The 20,816-nt window shown below is 38.3% G+C and overlaps 1 protein-coding gene across 1 annotated transcript in view; it reads left to right on the plus strand.

The window, feature by feature from the left end:
- The window catches only part of MACROD2 (MACRO domain containing 2), a 584,358-nt gene extending 566,477 nt beyond the window's left edge, over window positions 1-17,881 (plus strand). The window contains exons 9-10 of the mRNA XM_011979458.1: window positions 5,951-6,028; window positions 14,530-17,881. Of these exons, the coding sequence (XP_011834848.1) occupies window positions 5,951-6,028; window positions 14,530-14,576 (125 nt within the window). The 3' untranslated portion in view covers window positions 14,577-17,881. The remainder of the gene's footprint in view (window positions 1-5,950; window positions 6,029-14,529) is intronic.
- The last annotated feature ends 2,935 nt before the right edge of the window (window positions 17,882-20,816 follow it).

Below are 20,816 nucleotides of genomic sequence, written 5' to 3' on the forward strand. Positions count from 1 at the left end.
GTTGACTGATGAGCCTTTGGGTTGGTTCCACAATTTTACAGTTGTGAATTGTACTGCTATAAACATGCATGTGCAAGTATCTTTTTCAAATGTAGAACTCCCAGTTGATCCAGCAACCCCACTACTGGGTATCTACTCAGAGGAAAAGAAGTGAGCAGAGTTTAGCCTGTTAAGGGACTTCTCCTTTGTATACATTAATTCAGTGTTTCTCAAAGTTTTGTACATGCACCATTTGTAGTTTAATAGATGATTTTAGGTTATGTGGAGATTAACACATTATAACATGTTAAAAAATTAGCCACAAATGAAGCTCATGATTTCATAACTATAATTTCTATGGGACAAAATTAAGAAAAATGTAGGACTGAATCTATTAGAAGTATATTATTAGGTGTGTTAGTTAGCTATCACTACAAGAATGCTTCGTATCAAACCACCTTCAACCTCAGGGGATTTAGAACAGTTGTCTGTTCTTTTGCTCATGGATATTAGGATCAACTGCAACTAGTCTGGACCAGGAAGTATGTCCAGCTGTGAGCTGAGTCCTGGTCTCATCCTCCTCAGATGAGCTGCCCCTAAAGCATGTTGTTCTTGGGGTAAAAGGTAGGAGAAGGAAAGCCCCAACTGTCAAATGCATTTCAAGTCTCTCCCTGACACACTTCTGCTAACATCCCATTGGCCAAAGGAAATTTCATAATTAAGCCTAGAGTCAAGAGAGAGTGCAGTAGATTCCCATGAGGGTAGCAGGTAGGAAGGAAACATTTCTGAATGGATTATCTAATCCAATTACATTAAATAGTGAAGTTGGAACATAGATATGGCAAAAGTTGTCAAGGTGGTTCAAGAAGGTTTGCTTTGGGTTGATACGACTTTCATTCAGTACAATTGAGTCCAGACAGGCCCTGCTCTCTGTACCTATCATGTCACCTATGCAACTACAGATTCTGCCAAATAATTACTTGTAATTCTATTTGTTGTGTGAAGTTTACTGTCAATACACATCTCAAACGAAAAGCTTAGAGAACCCCCCCAACATATCTCAAATTTATATATTTAAAAGTCTAATTAACTACATTCTGTATGCATCTCAGTATCTTTTCTTCTATGATGACATCTGCCTCATTTATTACTTTTTATGTAACTCCACTAACCTAGAAAAAGTTGCTATAATCAAGGGTTTGAGGAGTACAGTTGCAGTTGTTGATAGAAAATGAAAATAGTACTGAATGTCCCAGACTCTTTCTATTTCTGCATCTTTTATCCCCTGCTAGGAGCTCTGGAATGTACCTCTTGTTTGTGTTTCAACAAGCAGCAATCAAAATGGAGGGAGGGACAGGCAAACTGGAATAAATAGGCAACAGAGGCCATTTTTGCTTTTATCAGATTATGTTGTCTATGTGAAATGGATTCATTTCTGTAGGGCATTCAGTTGCACTGCCCAGCAGTGTAGAAGCTATTAGGATAGTACCAGTTCCACATGCATGACAGAGTAAGAAATATCTGTCATTCCTCTCCCACTTTCCAAACAAACAACATACACACGCAGCGTGCACATGTGAATTCACATAAACATACCATTGCACACATATGCATCATAGTCACAGTACATGCACACACATACACAAAAACCTCATGTGCACTCATGATATTAAATTAATGAACAATCTCTACCAAACATAGTATTGGAGTCTATGCCAGTCTAACAGATTATATCTAACAGATTCTCTGCTCCAGGAATATAGCGGTATACAGAGCTACAACTTTGATTTCTGGTTTTTTTCTCTCTGTTTCATGGATTTCAAACCTGCCATTGAATCTCATACTAATCTATGCCAATACAGTGGCACAATCTGAGACTTCTCACACATTCCATTGTGAAATGAGGTTAGAAGGACAAGCATAGGGCAAGAAATTTCAATGTTTACTGTTTTCTGATTTACTATTTGCATTTTGCTTTCTTCAACTATTTATTCTCTCTTATCTAACTTTTGAAAGTGTTTTGTACCCTCCCTTATTTCACTAAGCATTGTTTAATAGACTAGAATTACGCCTATTAGATAGAAAGTTCTCTGTGATACCAGAGGGGTTTCTCCATAGTAATGTAAGCAGGGTTATTACCACTGAGAGTAACAACTTAGAAAGATACTTCCTGAAAGAATCAGCTACAGGTACCTCTAGATCCCATCACAAACAAGGACCCTACAAAAATAGTCAAGAAAGTAATGCTTAGATAGAGCTTATCAATTAATTTTTTCCACAGTAATCCTTTCTTAATAATAATAATAATAATAATATATTTTAAATAGCTCTGATGATGTCCCAGAGAGTTAAGATGATTCAGAATATTTTATAATCATTTCACTAGTGAAAAAGCCAAGGCTTTTAAGTGCCATGAGATTTGGTCAAAGTTATTGAAAAAATTAAGTAACCAGCCACAATATACTCTTTTGTGACATGTCTGTTTGTGTCTTGCCCACTTTCTGTCGGGTTCCCTGTCTTTTCAAGGTTATTTTGTATGTTTATTTCTTATATATTCTGTAAAAGAGTCCTTTGGCTTATTTTCCTCTCCTTAGCATGTTTTGATAAACTTATTTTAATGGTTGGTGCTTTGTCCTGTGTAAGAAAGTTTTGCATAATGATGTGAAGGTCTTTGTCCACATTACCTTTCACATTTATTTCTTTTTGAGGGTAGTGGAAACTATTTCTTCAGTATAGGTCTGTGGACATCAAATTCTCTCAGTTGTAGTCTCCAAAAAATATTTTATTTCAAATTCAAATTTGAAATTTTTTTTAACACTTCAAAGATGTCATTGCATTATCTCTGGCTTCCATTATTTTTGTTATGAATTTATCTATAAGCCTTATTGTTGTTATTTTGAAGTTAATGGATCTTTATTCACTAGATAACTTTATTTTTTTCTTTAATGTTTGTTTTCAGCAGTTTCACAATGATTAGACTGAGTGATAGTTTTTTTTTCATTAATTTTGCTTGGGAATCATAACAGTCTTGAAACAGTAGTTTGAGATTATATCTTTCATTCATTTTGGCAAATTATCAGACTTATCAGACGTTATCTCTTAAAATATTCCTTTTGCTCCATTTTTACATAAGATAAATCCTATCTCATATGGTTTCTTCACTCTTATCTGCAGTTTTCATCTGCAGTTTAGGCTTTATATCTTTTTCCAACCTAGCTTTTGGCTAACTAACCTCCTCTTCAACTGTGTCTACCAGCTGTCAAAGTCACCTATTGAATTCTTAACTTGTTTTTGTGGGTTTTTTTTTTTCAGTTCTAGAATTTTCATCTGACTTTTGAAAAAGTATCCAACTCTCTGATAAACTACTATGCCATAAAAATTATTCATCTTGGCATCCAATTTCCAAAATACATTCATCGTTATTTAAGCTGCATCTGCAATACCTGGATCTCTGATGTATATCCATATGTCATCTCTTTTATTCTCTTGGTTTTCAGTGACTTGTTCTTGTTCCTCTGAAATGCCAGGTAATTTTCGTATTGAATTCTGGACACTGTGTTTGAAAAACTGTAGAGATAACTTGAGGCTTTTAATCTTCCTCCAGAGAAGATTCACTTTTGCGTCTGACAGTCAGCAGAGCGCTGTAATTCAATCAGGAATTTTATTAATTAAAAGTTAGACTTTAGGGTTTTTTTAAAGAGCTGGTCTATTTCAAATTCATCCTTGCCCCCAGGATGTAACCCTTCAGGGGACCCCACCGAAAACCTGAGGTAGTTAGCAGGGTACCTCTCCTTGGTAGAACCCAACCTTCAAGTTTTGCTCCCTGCCCCAGCCTTACAAAACACCTGCAGGCTCTATTCAACTTCTTGACACATGTGCAATGTCAGCTTTATCATTTTGCATTTCCTTGGGTTTGTCCTGCATTCATGGCACTCTGGGGCCTTACAATGCTATTTTTAAATAATTTATTTGGTGTTTCTAGCTGTTCTCGATAGAGGGTTAGTCTGCATCATGACAGTCCACCTTAGGCAGAATCCCTTTCTCATTATAATTTTAATTTGCATTCCTCTTGTTGTTAGCAAAGTAAATTACCTTTTCATGTGTTTTGCAGGACATTTTTATATCTTCTTTTATTAACTGTCTGTTAAATCTCTTCCCCATTTTCCTATTAAGTTGGTGGTCTTCTTCATCTCCATTTTTAGAAGGCCTTATATGTTAAAGATTTTAGTAACACTTTGTCTATGATAAAAGTTGCAAATATTTTCCCTCAATTTGTAGCTTTTTAAACATCTCTTTTGCTATTGTTTCCATTAAAAAGTTTATTATGTTTATAAAGTCAATTATTTTGTTCTTGCTCCCTATTACTTCTGTGTTCTAAGGCATAATTAGCAAAGTTTTCCTGCTCCCAGGCTTAGGGGAGTTCACCAATGGTTTCTTCTATAATTGTGTGTTCAAGGAGTATGTTGATGAACAATTGAAAAATGGTACATTTCTAGAATAGGCAGTGTGAGAAAGGTATTATATAGTGTTAACGAGTCCAGTTGAAAGTTCCAAGTTTTATTTTTCCTTTTCCACCTCATTCTCAGGAACTAGTGAAAAGCACTGTGGACACAGTGACTTTCATCTTGTCCTTGAAGAGTTGAGGAGACCATGAGTCCTTTTTTTCCCTTGTGTTATCCTTTTCCCGAGTTCTTTCATCTACTCCCATACTACGAATGTTACCCTATTTTGGTGTCCCCCAAATACCCACATGTTCCATTCATGATTCTCTCCTCATAATTCTTTCCTCAATGCTAGATGCAAAACTTGTTTGATATCTCATATAAATGCCCCTGCACTTCACGCTTTAAATCTAAAAGACTTTCTTCTTCTTTTACCACTCTTCTTGTTTTATATGTCATCAATTAATGACCTCTCTGCCATTCGTCTACCTAAGCTCAGAGCCCAGTCACCTTTGAATCATATTTCTTAATTGTCAACCTCAATACATCATTACCAAGAGTACACATTTTGCCTCTGAAGATCTCTTCCTTTGTAGACGTTATAAACTGGATCTTTCCTGTCCTTGCTTTTTTCTCGTCAATAGGCACATGAAGTTTAACATACTCTGGGCACAGTAAGTAATCAGGTAATGAAAATAAATTTAATCCTCTCTTTAAAAATGTACAGAGATCATAAAACCTTTAAAATTATGGGTTTTCTAGCACTTTATATATGTATTTGTATTTACAAATGTCCTTGCGCTTCAAGTTATAAAAACTTAAGAGAGATTTAACTAAGAAGCAAGAAATGATTGTCCTTTTGAATACCTGGAAATGTTTTTGCCATATGAAACACAATTCCTTTACTATACTGAAGCGTCTCATTGAAGCACCTTGTGAAGCTGTGCAAATAGAGGCCAGTCACAAAGGAAATCTACTGATGACTAAATTCTCAGCAATCCAAAATGGGAGCATCAGAGGTCTCCTAAGGAAACAACTAAACCATTCATTTCTGTTTAAAAAACAAACAACAACAACAACAAAAACTCTCACTACCAGGCAAATGAATCTTTCAGCTTTCAGGCATGCCTAAGGCAAAATTCATTTTCTCTGTTTCCTCTTCTAAGGTTAAACGACTTAAACTCTCTCTCACACCCACCCATGCATACAGACACACTTCCCTAAATTTAAACTGTAGGTTGTTGTGAGGAAATCAACTTTTCCTGCTGTCATGCTACAAGATTTCTAATTTGAGAAACTATATATGTATATATGTGATCATCTCACAAATTGAAGAGAACTTACAAGGCCGCACTAAAGTATTCAAGCAATTCAAGCCTCTGTTTCCTCTTTTAACATTTCTGCAGAAGAAGTTGAATCCCAGGAGTATTTTTGAATTGCAAAGGGCAATGGAGGGTGACAGAATTGATTGGCCCTCAGGCTGTTATAATTCTCTATTAATCAGGGACTGTGGTCTTTTTCTCTTTCAGCTCCAGGCGAGGACACACCTAGAGTGCCTGGGAAAAGTGAAGGCTCCAATGACCTAGAAAATACTCCAGGTCCTGATGGTAAGGTTCTGAGCTATTGGAGCCCATGCAAACTACAAATCTGGCATATGTTCTATGTGTAATCTAGAAATAAGGGAGCTTATCTGTTCTATAAAGCAACATATTTGGTTAGAACAGGGTAAATTTCAAAAACCATTTTGTATTACAAACTAATAAAAATGGCAGCCTCTTATAAAAAAAAAAAAAAACAAACCTGTTGCTGTTTTAAAACATCATATGTCTTGGTTTAATCATATCTTATAATACTGAGGACTCAATAGATACTTTCAAGACTAAAGTGAACTGAAGTCTACCTAGTGAACTTTATGGAAGCATTACTTAACTTCTGCAAAAGGTACTTAGCCTCCTGTTACCCTGCTCCACTCAGCATTCGGGAGAGCCTTACCTTGGGTGTGGGCTAAGATTGTTCCTGTACCTTCATCACTTCACTCCACTCTATCACATCCGATGCCGTGGTTAAAAACATAGTGAGTCTTTAAAAGCACCTTAAAAATAAATTTTCAAAAAACCTTTAAAAACGTACATCTAATTTTGTAGGCATCTAAAGAGTCTGAGCCTCAGGAATATTAATATCCCTTTTCCCCTGCACAATGATGCTAAGGGCCCTTTGAAATACCATCACTTACACTAGAGAAACAGCTATTTGAGCCTATCTGATGTAATATGTATTTGATTCCACTGGCCCATAGAGTTTAGGAGAACCAGAATTGGTTAGGTGATCAGTCATTTAAGTATCTTGCCATTTGGGTTATTTTAGCCAAAGGAAAAAAACAAATTACTTTGAGTTGATAATGACCTTGGAAAACATTTAGCCAATGGTGGATGTTATTTGTAGTCTTAAATAGAATTTCCTATACCAGGTATTCCCTGCTCCCACCGGCTTATCATCACCCGAATTGCCTCCCTTAATTATAAGCCCGTTGGCTTATATAGCCCAAATTGACCTTTTACTCATGGGCATGCATTGCCCATGAGAACAACGTTTCTAAGCCCCAGACGCATCCATTAAGAGCCACTGCATGTTAGTTATGAGCAGTTGAACTAAACCTGCTTCAGCTTGGTTGTGATGCTATAGGCATGATTCTTAGCTAGTTCTTTACAAATCATGTTTTGAGGAATATCAGGTCCATGAATAAAAGAGAAGTAAATGTGAAATACTAAGTTTTAGTCCTCGCGTGGAGATTCGCCATACACAGTAAGGGATTGCAGGCTCTCAGAAGTCTCAGAGGTAAAGAGACTTGTTTAACATGATTTATTGTTGCTTTTCCCAAACTTATTTGATGATGGGATGCTTTTTATAGTACCATTTATTGGTAGGTTTTAGAACTAGTATCCCTTGGTTGGAAGAAGAAGCACTGTATTTTATCCTGCACACTCCCACACGGAGAAGGGTAAACTTACAATAACTTTGCAGAGCAGGATGGACGGTGGATGAATGCTTATACTTAGGTAGGGTTGCTGCATCTGGCCAGTTTATTTATGGGGTTTAAAATGAGTTCACACATCATTAGAAACTCAGGGCAGTTTGCAGGTGAGAACAAGGAGACCTGCTTTTAAAACCTTCCTTATTGGAAGAGAGTTCGGTGGATGCTGTATAACATCATTCTCTCAAGCCTCTTTGAAGTGTGAAAATCAGCATCTGCCACAACTTTACACTAATTTCATGTTTGTGAAAAAGCAGATATAGGCTGTTGCTTTTGTGCAAATACATGAAAACCGCCCAAATGAGAACAAACAGTGGTTACTTATTCAAAGGTAACTATAACAAAGGTGGCCATTATCACTTGTGTTTGGCAGGCTCAAAGGCGGGCAGGGGATGGGAAACCCCCCTTTATAGATTAAAAAAAGGGAATACTTCAAGCATCCTCTGATTGGAGGTTGTTGGCATAGAGAAGCTGGGCATGGCCAACTAGAAGTGGGGCACCTTAAGTGATTGTATTAGGGAATACATGTGACTTTCCCTGGTTGGTCCCAAGTTGGAAGCAGGGGCAAAAAATAGGAATGCTGACAGTCCCTGACCAAGTCCTAATCATTCTGAGTCAATTGCTGCAGAGACTGTGTTTTGGTTGCCTCGGCTAGCTTCTGCAGACGTTTTACATAAGAATTCTATCATTATATATGATCTGGTCATTGTCTATTTGTATATTCAGTCTCTCAGCTTATAATGTGGACTCTGATGCTTGAAAAAATACCAATCTAATTAAACCTACTGACCCTTGGAAATTTTTAGAGTGAATGCTATGCCTGCTCTGGGCTACTTCTGGAGAATGGCAGTAATCATGCATTCTATTTTTATGCAAATGCTCACATAGAATACACTGAGTCAGGTAAAAGCACGTGTTTTATCACGACTATGGGATCTAGTTAGATGGTCGGCTTTTTAATTTCATGACCGCTCACTGCCACTGCAGCAGCTATCTGCAAGTCTGCAAGGTCTGTTTTGAATTCTGAAATTGAGAGTACAGCAAACCAAACGGGCCTGATACTGACATTTTGGAGCGACCTGCTTACCTCTGCATGTCAGTGATGTGCTTTGCTTTGCCTTCTCTCTTTATTTTCTTAGATATCTATTAAAGCCTTTGAATTTATCCAAGAATCATAATATGTACATCCAAACTGTCAACCCCAAAATCTGGTCTGAAGTGATAACTCAGTTTCTACAGTTGAGGGAAGAAGGCAATCCTGCCCTCCTCCACTGAGTTAGGCCGTTTTTGTGTTGCTATAAAGGAATACCCAAGACTGGATAATTTAAAAAGAAAAGAGGTTTAATTGTCTCATCGTTCTGCAGTCTTTACAGGAAGCAGGGTGCCAGCATCTGCTTCTGATGAGGACCTCAGGAAGCTTACAATCATCATGGGAGGGGACGAGGGAGCATGCATCTCACATGGCCAGAGAATAAGCAAGAGAGAGAGGCAACATGTCACACACTTTTAAACAACCAGATCTCACGAATAAGCTCATTCATCACTAAGAAGATGACACTAAACCATTCATGAAGGACACATTCCTGCAATTCAATCACCTTTCACCAGGCCCCACCTCCAACACTGGGGATTACATTTCAACATGAGATTTGAAGGGGATGTCTGAGGTATATCCTCTCCTCCCACCAGTAAAAATCTACAAGAATAGTCCCCAAATCTTGAATGAATGAAATAAATGGAAAAGAGGCAACAAATAGGAAATCAGGAAAGTATCAAATCATGGGCCATTTTGATTGTCTCAGAGATTTAGGTTTAATGAATATTTAACTGTTTTTTTTTTTTTCTGGTGACAGTGGAAATGAATAGTCAGGTTGACAAGGTAAATGACCCAACAGAGAGTCAACAAGAAGATCAACTAATAGGTAAGATGCCCCTTGTGGTGAGATTTTCAATTGATCGACCAGCCATAAGAACTATTTGCAAATAACATGTTGGATTTCCCTCGGTTTTTGCCAAGTTCCCACAGCATGGTTTGGGATAAACTTTGAAAATCTTTAAACCAAATAACACAGCGTAAGGGGAAAGGATCACCCCTAGAAGCTTGCCATCTTGAAGGGGAAAAGATGAGCTACAGCACATTCAAATCATGTATACCCTGGTTTTCTGTGCTTTGACAAGTAAAATATGTCTCCATCCATCTCACTCCTGGCCTCCTGGAGTGGTCAAATTATTTCAGAAACTCCAAGGTGATTCTGAAGCATTGCTTTTCTAGAAGCTACCTGCTGAGTTACTTGGTATATCTGTCTTTAAGCATAACACTCAATCTTTGCCCTGGAGTTTGTATAAAGGAATATGAGTGTGTTTGGACAGAAACAAGCCCGCCTTAGGTCCTGTTTTTTCACACCACTACCTGTGGACTCGTGCATCTGCAGGAAGGTTTGTTACATTGAATGAGCTTCAGGGAACTCCCAGGAAAATAAAAAGCCTGGTCCAGACCATGTTTAGGAGTTTTTCCAGACCAACATTCTAAATCTCTCAATAGAGACTAAAGTATATTTAGAATGATGAGGGTAACTGAGTCCAAAGCCAGTACTGCTTGCTTCATGGCAGCCAGTTACATCAAGAGACAAGGTGTTGAGGCAAGGAAATGACTTTATTCCAAGAGCCAGCAAACCAAGAAGATGGCAAACTAATGTCCTAAGGAATCACCTTAAATTTATAGAATTTTAGGCTCCTTTTATCTTTGAGGAAAGGGAAGAGGGAGGTGGTTGAGATCAAGAGGTGACAGATATCTGGGCTACAGCAAGGGTCCAAGGGGGAGTTGTGAAACTTCTTTGCCCTTAGTCAGGTCACATTGCTCCTATAAATCTTTAACATAATGTTGTTACTTGTGTGCTTACTGTCTTTATCTCTTGCGTGGTTAGTTTTGGGAAGGAACTATTGTCATCTTTGCTTTAAAGTTAAACTATAAACTAAATTCCTGCCATTGTTAGCTCACCCTACATGAAGAGATGAGCAAAAGCAATTAACCTAAAAGATATCACTGGACGGGGGCAGCGGGGAGCAAAATGGAGCTAGTCATGCTAAGCCTCCTTTACACTGCTACATGAATGGTCTGTAATCCTCTTCCATACCCTGAGGGCTGATGAGAAGAATTAGAAGAAGGAAATCATGCTTGCTTTTATAACTGTTCCAACTCTTGGTTTAAAATATTTAGTTGAAAAAAAAAAAAAAACCTATGGAATAAATGAATCATGGGTCATCAAGTGTAAGGCACAAATGATACGTTGACACCCTTGCCCCCTATACCTCCCCCTATACCTCCTTGCACTCCCTGCATGTTCTTGATGGTTCTCTACACTTTCCTAAGAGGCTTGGCTGTACCATTTTTGTGCTCCAGCATCACGGAAGAATGAAGTTTGGGAATGCGTGAAAGAATACATGTCTTCTTTCTGTATGGTCTTGAACATCCTTTAAAACTAAATGTAATGGTATCTGTGTAATGCATGTATAGCATAAGACTGCTAAAAAGTATAAGCTCATACAAACATGTTCTTATAAACATTTCTTTTTTTTTTTTTTTTACTTTCTTTATATATTTAAAATATCCTGCTAAGCTGCAGAAATGATATGGTTGAGGAGTTTCCATTAAAAAGTAATGAAGTGAGACTAAACCTGAACAATTTAAATGCAAGCACCTCGGTGTTTCCTTTCCTTTTACCCTTTTGCTGCCAATAAACTATAGACTTCTTGTCTAGATTTTTTTTCTTACAGACATTATTACTTTCCTGTGTGACCAGTATCCAGATAAAGTGCCAGGATTACTCTGTTTTTCCTGGTTAATATCAAAATGATATTTTTCTTGAAAATAAAAATGAACTTATATGTTAACCCAAATGAATCAGGTGTCAAAACCCTTTGTTTTGTTGTTGTTGTTGTTGTTTTGTTTTTTTTTTTTTTTGAGACACAGTCTCACTCTGTCACCCGGTATACAGTGTAGTGGCACGATCTTGGCTCACTGCAACCTCCGCCTCCCTGGTTCAAGTGATTCTCATGCCTCAGCCTCCTGAGTAGCTGGGATTACAGTTGCATACCACCGTGACTGGCTAATTTTTTGTATTTTTAATAGAGATAGGGTTTTGCCATGTTGGCCAGGCTGGTCTTGAATTCCTGACCTCAAGTGATCTACCTGCCTCAGCCTCCCAAAGTGCTGGGATTATAGTCCAGGTATCAAAACTTAAAGTCCAAAATTAGTTTAAGGAAACTAAATTCTAGGAAGGAGAAGTGACATGCACAGGGTCACCTGGCTCATAAATGGAAATTTAAATACTCCAATTCAAAATTCTGCTCCCTAAGCAATAGCAAGTTTCTGGACACAGTTGTCACAGAGGCAGAATGAATGACTTGTGCAACATCACTGACTCCCACAGCAATATTTACACAGAAGGGTTTGTTAAGGTGATCTGGTCATTTGACAGGAAGAAGGAACCTTTGCTCCATGAATCATACCTTCCAGGAAATTAAAGAAATACAGTGAAATAGAGAGTTCAAAGACATAATACAAGAATGTTTGGCGTTGTATAATTTGTAATTGTAAAAAATCAGGGGTAGCATAAGGATACAACAGGGGGAGGGTTAAATGAATCAATGGAACACTTTCCAAATGTAAATGTTTTCCAACAAGTATTTGAGCGCAGTAAAGATGGTTATGGAATCTGAACCTTTGGTTCTGGAGAAACATGGAAGACTGAATGTGGCTTCTAGGTTGAGCTTTAAGAGGCTTGTAACTTCCATTTTTGCACTCTCATAATGCTCGCTGCCTGGAATCCAGACACCTTGGGAGAAGCCCAGGTTATCCTATAGAATGAAGGAAGTCACATGGAGAAAAGTCCTAGAAAATGAGAGTCCCTTTCAGATGTTCTGGCCCCAGCAGGTACCACCTCAAGCAGATGAACTGCCCAGCTGAGTCAAGGCCAGATGGTAAAATCATGAGAAATAATGAATCACTCATATTATAAGCCACTAAATTTTGGGCTTCAGATTGTTGATACAGAGACAGGCCTTTATGGCCACAGTCTTGCATTTTAATGCCCACCTTGGACCTTGAACCACTCAAGGTAAGGAGTTGGAACTGATACCTCTACATAAATAAATCTGGGACTTCCAGCTCAAGAAATTAACAGAAAGACTTGGATCTGCACCAGGTACTGCATGGGGAAAGAAAAAGGCTCCCGAGATAGATAGAAACCACAAATACACTGTGAGTTTGAAACACAATTTTATGTGATCCAAAGTCATGCAGTAATAAACAAATTGAAAAATGAACTTAATAATTGATTACAGACCAGTGTGATCCCTGGTGTATGTGGCAAGTGGAAATATGAAACTACCCCATGGAATTTCTGCAAAAGAAAAACAAATTCTGAAGCTGAATTTACAGTTTTAAGACTTACAGAACACACAAGGAAATGATCCATTTTGAGTGAGAATCAGTAGGTAAAATTACAGGACAATTAGCACTATGAGAATATAAGAGAGTAGGGAATTTTGAAGATTTTATAAAATAGCTACATTAGAATGACAAAACAGTTAAAAGCAGACATAAAACAATCAGAAAAGAGCAACACTAAATAATTAACAGCAATAGAAAAAACAAATTAAAATGTAGTAATATAAAAGACACACGAAGAGACAGGAAGGAGAGCAAGAGAATAACCAAGACATGTTAAGTTCAATAAGAGTTCTACAAGGAGATAAAGCAGTGTAGGGCTATGTATTTGATTGATACCCACCAAGCCTCTCCAGGCTTAATTTAATTTGGACTGAGATTACTGAAAACCAGGGACCGCAGATATAAAATACAGAACCACAATGAAATCCCGCCATGCTCCCACTAGTGTTGAATTATAAAGTTAACACCACCAAATGTTACAGAGGATGTGGAGCAGCTAGAACTCTTACACGTGGCTGGGGAACATATAAAATGGTTCAACCACATTTTAAAAAACTGTTAGTTTCTGGTAAAATTAAGTATATATCCATCCTGTGACCCAACAATTCTGTTCCTATTTGAGAGAAATGAAAACCTCTATTCACAAAAGCCTTGTACAAGAATATGCATAGCAGATGTGCTCACAAAAGCCCCAAACTTAACACGACACAAATGTCTAGCAGCAGGAAAATGAACTTTAAAAAGTGACATATACATACATGGGAATTCTAGTTAGCAACGAAGAGGAACAGATTAACAAAGCAGCAACATGAACGAATCTCAGAAGCATTACGCTGAGTGAAAGGAGATAGACACAAGGAGATACTTGTATGATTCCATTTGCAGGGAGTTCTAGGGCAGAAAAGAACTAATTTATGGAGATAGAAATCAGATCATTTGTTCGTTCCAGCAGGAGTGGGGTAATAGGGAAGGGAACTTTCTGGGGTGATGATATAATGTATATCTTGATGGTGGTGTGGGTTTAATGTATGCATTTTTCAAAACAGATTGAAATGTATGCTTAAGATCTGTTTTCCTGTAGGCGGATTACACCTCAATTTTAAAAATCTAAAAAAATAAAACGTATAGGCTCTTCTGGGGCACAGTGTCTTCTTAGCATTCCCTCATGGGTAGTGAAAAAGGCAGATAATTTAATAAATACAGTCTGAAGTGATGGCATAACCATCAATGACTTTTGCAAAGCAGCATTATGAAAATTGTTATTTTTATATGCTGATCCCTGGAAACTAGAGCGTGTGCATGGGCCTGAAAAGGGAAGCCACATCAACTCAGGGTCACAGTTTTCAAAGAATACTTTGAAGAATTGAGTGAATCGTCCCCATCAGCCAAAGCTCGTTGTCAATGTGGCATACATTTATTAGCAGTGATTTATATGCTCTTTAAAGATATCATGTGCCAGCAATTACAGCTCAGATATCCAAAGCTCTTTGATAGTCAAATAAGATATTCCTGGGCCTATGTGAGGGGTGAGAGACATTTAATGGCTGTATTAAAAAGGTATTCCTTGCTAAGCCTGTGAAGGTGTCTTATCTTTAATCTAACAAATGGCTTCTCTTTGTCTTCAGCAGGGGCACAAGATGAAGCGAAGGAACAAAGAAATGGAACTAAATGACAATCCTCGGTATCGCAAGGCCTCTCCTGGCTCTGGGGGAGTTCGGGAAGATAGCAGCACACGCTGTGGAGGAGGGTGGGGGTGGGGGGAAGGCAAGTCCCACAGAAGGACGGGGAATCCTTTACTCTAATTTCTCCAGCTGCATTTTGTTCCGTTTATCTGCAGAAAAAGAAAGAAAAAAAGAAAAAAAATTCCTTTAATTTGGTGGAGGGATCCACGTTAACGCATCTTTCAGGCATTATCCTTGTAATCTCTGTCTTTTCTCTTACAACTTGGCCCCAGGGTCACAGTGGCTTGGTTGAACAATCACATGTGTATCCTGGCCCCGTCTGCTTTCTTGGTTATTTCACAAAGCTGGTCACACAGTGGTGTATTCAAAGGAAGGGGAGGAAGACAGTTGTTTAATGAGCTGCAGGCTACATTTTAGGAATCAATGGGCCCAGCAGCAGTATAATCCCCAGACAGAGGAGGCAGGATAGAAAATGGGCAAAAGCCTTGGAAACCACTTGGAAAAGGTCTGGACAGTGAGGTGAAAATATTTTCTTCAGGGATTCCCAAGGCACAGTTTATTCCAAGTGGCTAATGAGAAATATGGAAGGTGAATTTTTTCCAGAGCAGAGTGCAGAGGCATAACAGAAGGGTGGGCCCTGGCAGCCATCTGGGTCTCTTCCTTCCTAACCAGGGTGGCAGGTGCATCCTTCTTTCGCATTGACTTTCAGCAGAGCTTACTTGGTTCACGAGGTCTTCACATGGAGACCACCAGTGAGAGGTGACTCTTCGCCAGATAACTGTAAAGGATGGCCCTTTGCTAGGTGTTGCAGTTAAAAGCTAAGACAAGGGGCACTGCATTTAGGACCCAAACATACGCCTATGAATATCAAAAGCTCCTCCTGAAATCTCTGTATGTTTTCCATAAAAGAACATCCTGTCTTCACCCAGGGCTTGACAGCCCACAGAGTAGTCTCATTTGAAATTACAGGAAATTAGAGTTTTTGCTTGCAGTTCTGTCTTCCTGGTCTGTGTTTAAATGGTGTCACTTGTTTATGCCAAGTTCAAGGCTGATTTGATGGTTGTTCCCCTCACCCAGAAAACCCTGAAGGGGAGGATACAGCCCTGAAGGGGAACAGCAGTACTAAAAACCCAAGATGCCAGTGGGCACAAGGGATGGCGATCTTGAGGAGGCCAGGTGTCGTCACCGGTATCTATCCTAGAGCCAGTATAAGGCCAGACGCCTACTTCCCACAGCCTCCCCGGGTTCCAAAGTCATGTCATTGTTTTCAGTGGAAACATATCGTTTGTTTCATATCTTCTTAAATCCATCTTCCTTATAAGGGCTTTAGAGTTAAAACTTATTTATATTGTTTTTCCTAACAGAGGGAGAAAAAGAGTGGATTGAGTATTATTTCTAAAATAAAAGGATGCTCTGTTTTCTAAATATTCCATCAAATTCTTCAGTTTTGTACTTTTTCGATGGAAAATTCATCTTCTTATCTTCCTATGACTTTAGTTTTAGCCTTTCTGAATTTGTTACCCCTTCTGGATGGCTTATTTGATATACTGGAATAGTTAACAAGTTATACTTCAGCATACGCCATATATTCTAACAAAACTTTTTTAAATAAAATGAAGACATCAGCAAGAATGACATTTACGTGACCTCATAATGTGGGATTATGGCCTTCTGTTGCTATTCCAGTTTGATATGGAAGCATCTATATCCTCTATTGCCATTAGATGTTGCTTTTTGGAAAAGCAAAGAAAAGGCTCATTTTAAGGAATCCAAGAAATGATGTCATCCAAATATTGACAGTTTCTATATTTCACGCCATCTTTATAACTCAGTTGAAAGTTGCCATCATTCTTGTGAAGTGTTTGACAAGTACAATCTGCTAGAAGCTCGTTTTTCTCGTGACTCCCAAATGTTAGTGCTACTCAGCCTCAGTAATGAGTTACAGTTGAAAAAAACATGAGGGAAACAGAGGGACAGAGATTTTCTAATGAACAATGATGGAAGAGACCTAATGTCCTCGCTAGAAACAGCCAGGATGGGAATTATCCAGCCCTGGCATTCTCCTTATCATCAATGACAGTCATTTAATTCATTTATTTTAAATTGGGTGGGGTAGAAGTGGAAGGAGGGAATTATCTGCCTAAAAATTCTAGAAGAATGAAAGTAATCTTTGTATCTAGGAAGCTAAGAGAATAAGGAATAAATATCTTCAGCCCCACTCCTGAATTTGATTTATCTTCAATCTGTAATTAGATTGTGTTTTCATTTTTGCTTCGTCATGCTTGTTGGTTGCTATTTGGCTACACAGTTTTATGCTTTAAAACAAATGATAAAGTTAATTTCCAATTCAATAGTGAAATATTAACAATCTAACTATAGCCAGATCAAAGACACCTGAACACAGAAAACCTTCATTTGCTGGTGCTGCCATTGGCTGGCTGTACAATGGAATAGATTTGAAAAGCTGATTGATTTTCCTGCACATAAATTCTGGATGTCAATTTCCAACCAAACTCCAATCCAGCTATGTGGCATGAAGGGTTACAGGAAGGAGGGAGGAAAATAACCCTATGTTAGTCATGTTTGCATACAGAGGACCAAAGTAGGCCTTCAACATAATAGTTCTAATTAAAATGGTCCTCGCTGTAGGAGAGACAAAGGGGCTTTTCCTCTAGCTGGTAACTATTCAGATGATGGACAAGTCTTCTTTCATAAAAAATTACAAAGAAGGCATCCGAATCACTGTCTGTGATACTGGGTCACATATTAATCACCGCAGCTAATTGTAAATCTTTCTATGAAACACTGAAAAGCCTCTTTGTGAATTAATACAGTTCTGCTTGATGCACTTGATTTGAAAAGACATTTCTCTGTATGTGGTGCATGTCGGCTTTGCTTTGAAAAATAACAAAGTTAGCAGAATATGTTCAATATATTTTCTTGGGGAATAGGGTTTTTATTACATGATTCATTAAGGATTTGCCTTACCCTGACATTTGTGATATAAAGGAAAATCAGAAAAAAAGTAATTTTCTTGATCAAGGTATGTTTTTACTTAACGCAAATAAATGTAGTCTGTTGCTTGCAAGGAAAAAAAAATGGCTTCTGATATCTGGTATAAACTGCTAAATAGGATAATACGTGCCTCTTTTGTTAAACCAGCATTTAAATGCTGGACTGCTTCTAAATCTGTTTGTTTCTTTTCATCTGTGCCATACACTAAAAAACAACTGTTGCCTTCATACTATATTTGTTAGAGCAGAATACAAATAAAATTTGAGAGGATAATGTGAAATTATCTGTGTTTTGTGAAATTTGTTCTTTAGCCACAAGTAATGAGTAATGAAAAATACTCACTTAATACGATTTGACTGCAAATATATGTGAGAGTAAAATTATTACTGTAAGTCAGCTTTAACTTACTGATAGTTTTCCCTTACTAAGACTGGTCAGCGTGTTGGCCGTGTTTTTCTAATTTTAAACTATAGAGTAGTTTTGTATAGATGCAAATCCCAGTGTCTAAGTTTTCGCTGAATACCAGATAATTACTTACCCCTAGCATCAGCCTCTAAGATGCAGGATATAAGTCGTTGAGATAAAGCCATTGGTCCTGTGAATGTTGGTCTATCTTTCAGAACCCATGACCATTGCTGGAATTTTTAATGAGCACCTCTTATGAGCCAGTCACTACGCTGACACGACAACCATGGCAGCAACGATTCTCAGTCTACTGTTGATAGAACAGACAGAATTACAGAATTATTAAGAACTTAGCAATGGGTCATCAAAAAACCACTACAGGAAAAACTCAGCGTTCCTTTGAAAATGGAATATGCTTTCCATCAAATGTAGCTCCCTTCATCTCCTACAGAAGTGGCACCAGTGTTATTATTTGAGGAGGCAATAAAGAAAGCCAACCGCTTTATCAAATAAAGCCAGATACTTAATAGTTTAAGGATAACAAATTTTTTCAAACTGCTGTACCACCAGAGTGTTTTTCCCATAATAAACAAGGTTGGATGAGACAAAAATTATAGATAGGACAGTCTTACGCTGCAATGGACAACCTCAACACAAATGCTTCAGAATGGCAGTGAGGATAATGTGACATGGCCAGGTGCAGTGGCTCACACCTGTAATCTCAGCACTTTGGGGGGCCAAGGTGGGCAGATCTCCCGAGGTCAGGAGTTTGAGACCAGCCTGGCCAACATGGTGAAACCTTGTCTCTACAAAAAATACAAAAATTAGCCAGGCATGGTGGCGGGAGCCTGTAATCCCAGCTACTCGGGAGGCTCAGGCAGGAGAATCGCTTGAACCCAGGAGATGGAGGTTGCAGTGAGCCGGGATCACACCACTGCAATCCAGCCTGGGTGACAGAGACTCCATCTCAAAAACAAACAAAAAAACAAACAAAAAAGAACAAAAAAAAAAAAGAAGAAGAAGAAGAAAAAAAAAGATAATGTGACATGATTCTAGCCCTGCTAGATGCAGTTTTTCATCTCCAGACAATTTTCATATCTTTGCCTGGCCCTCTTACGTTTCTGCCCCAACATTTCTGCCCCCATGCCTTGCACTGACCAAAAGTGCCAACAAAGATTGCTTAACTCTGCTGGTGGTTCTCAGGGCTGAAAGGGATAATGGTACCAATTTAAGTTGTTCTCGCCAAGACTGGCCTAGCTGTGGGGTTTTGAGAACTAAACTGCCTCTGTTTCTTCGTTTAGAAGATGTAAATACTAATACATAACTGAACTCTCTTACAAATGTAAAGATGAATAAAATGCCAAAATATGATACTTTAACGTGTGGAAAAGCACTTGGTAAATTATTAGCATCAGGTTATGCTATTCGGTACTGTTGGCAAATGGTCCTTTCTCTAGCTGAGGATGCTCCACAAAAAGAAGAAATGATTTTTACAATTAGTAAATACAAAATTTTATTCTACTGAAGTTGATTTAAACTTTGCCCTCAAATTAAGGACCCATGAGGTTAAGGAAATTGTTTTGCTATAATTTAGAGAAGTGGGAAATTTGAGGTCTTAAAATTAAAACATCTACACACTGACAAAATTACTGATGGCGTGAATTTTTTAAAGTCATCATTTCTCTGATAATAACTAGCGAATCTGTAAAGAAAAAAGGCGGTACACTTCTCTCTACTTCTTGGTCCACATGTATAAGAAGGACATAGACTGGCAAGGAGATAACTATACCAATATGCTCTTCCCTTCCCCAGGGGAGGATTATACTTCCTCGTCCTACTGAAATTGGACATCACTGTGTAATTTCGTTTGTTCAATATGTGGGCAGAAATGGCATGTGTCACATCAGGCAGAAGCATGAAGACTCACGCTCTATTCTTTCCCCTATGGTAATAATCACCAATATCCCAGACAGGCTGACCTGTCACCATAGATCCAGGAGTGAAGACATAGAGTGGAGTTTCAGGCAACCCGAGTGAGAAGGTGGCATGACTGAGAAATAAACTTCGTTTTGAAATTTGGGGGTCATTTGTTACCCTATGGTAACCTGTCCTATACTAACTGATACATAGGCCATCAAAACATTTAAGTAAAAAGGGTAAGAATCTAAATTATCCTCTTTTCCAACCTCTTCTTTGGTAACTCTCAACTTGGTTTACGATGATGCCAGCATATTGGCCTTCCGTCCACTGCTAGAACAGGCCAAGTTCCTTCCATCCTTAAGGCCTCTGAACTTGAAAGCTCTTTCTTCCCATTCTCAAGGGTCTGGTACTTTGTCATCCCTGAGATCTCAGCTATAATGTCACTTTCTAGACATGCCTCCCCTAGTGGCCAAGTTGAAAATAGATCTCTTTTCCCTACTTGTGTTTGCCTATCTAGCTCCTATTTGCTATTTCAGAACACTTACAATAATTTTGTAATTGTTTATTTGTTTATAGTGTAGAGATAAAAATTATATGTCACAACTTAGATGTACAAAATAATGTAGCTGCTCTCCAACCCCTGACCCACGCCCCAGCCCCAAAAAAAACCCCTGAGTTTATCTTGTTTCCAAGCTCTATTCAAATGGTCAGAGGGAGTTGTGGTAAAAGAATTTAAATTTGTCGAGTAAAGGTATCTAGTCATTTCCAGTGTAAAATGCTTTGGAATAAAGATTTGGTCAGATTCAAGGTTTAAACTCCACACTAATGCTATTTCCTGTCACCTAAATTTTGTGCCCTTCTCATAGAGAAAGGCCCTTTCTTTCTTTCTT

The sequence above is a fragment of the Mandrillus leucophaeus genome, unplaced genomic scaffold (genome assembly GCF_000951045.1).
Source record: "Mandrillus leucophaeus isolate KB7577 unplaced genomic scaffold, Mleu.le_1.0 Scaffold202, whole genome shotgun sequence".
NCBI classification, from domain to species: Eukaryota; Metazoa; Chordata; class Mammalia; order Primates; family Cercopithecidae; genus Mandrillus; species Mandrillus leucophaeus.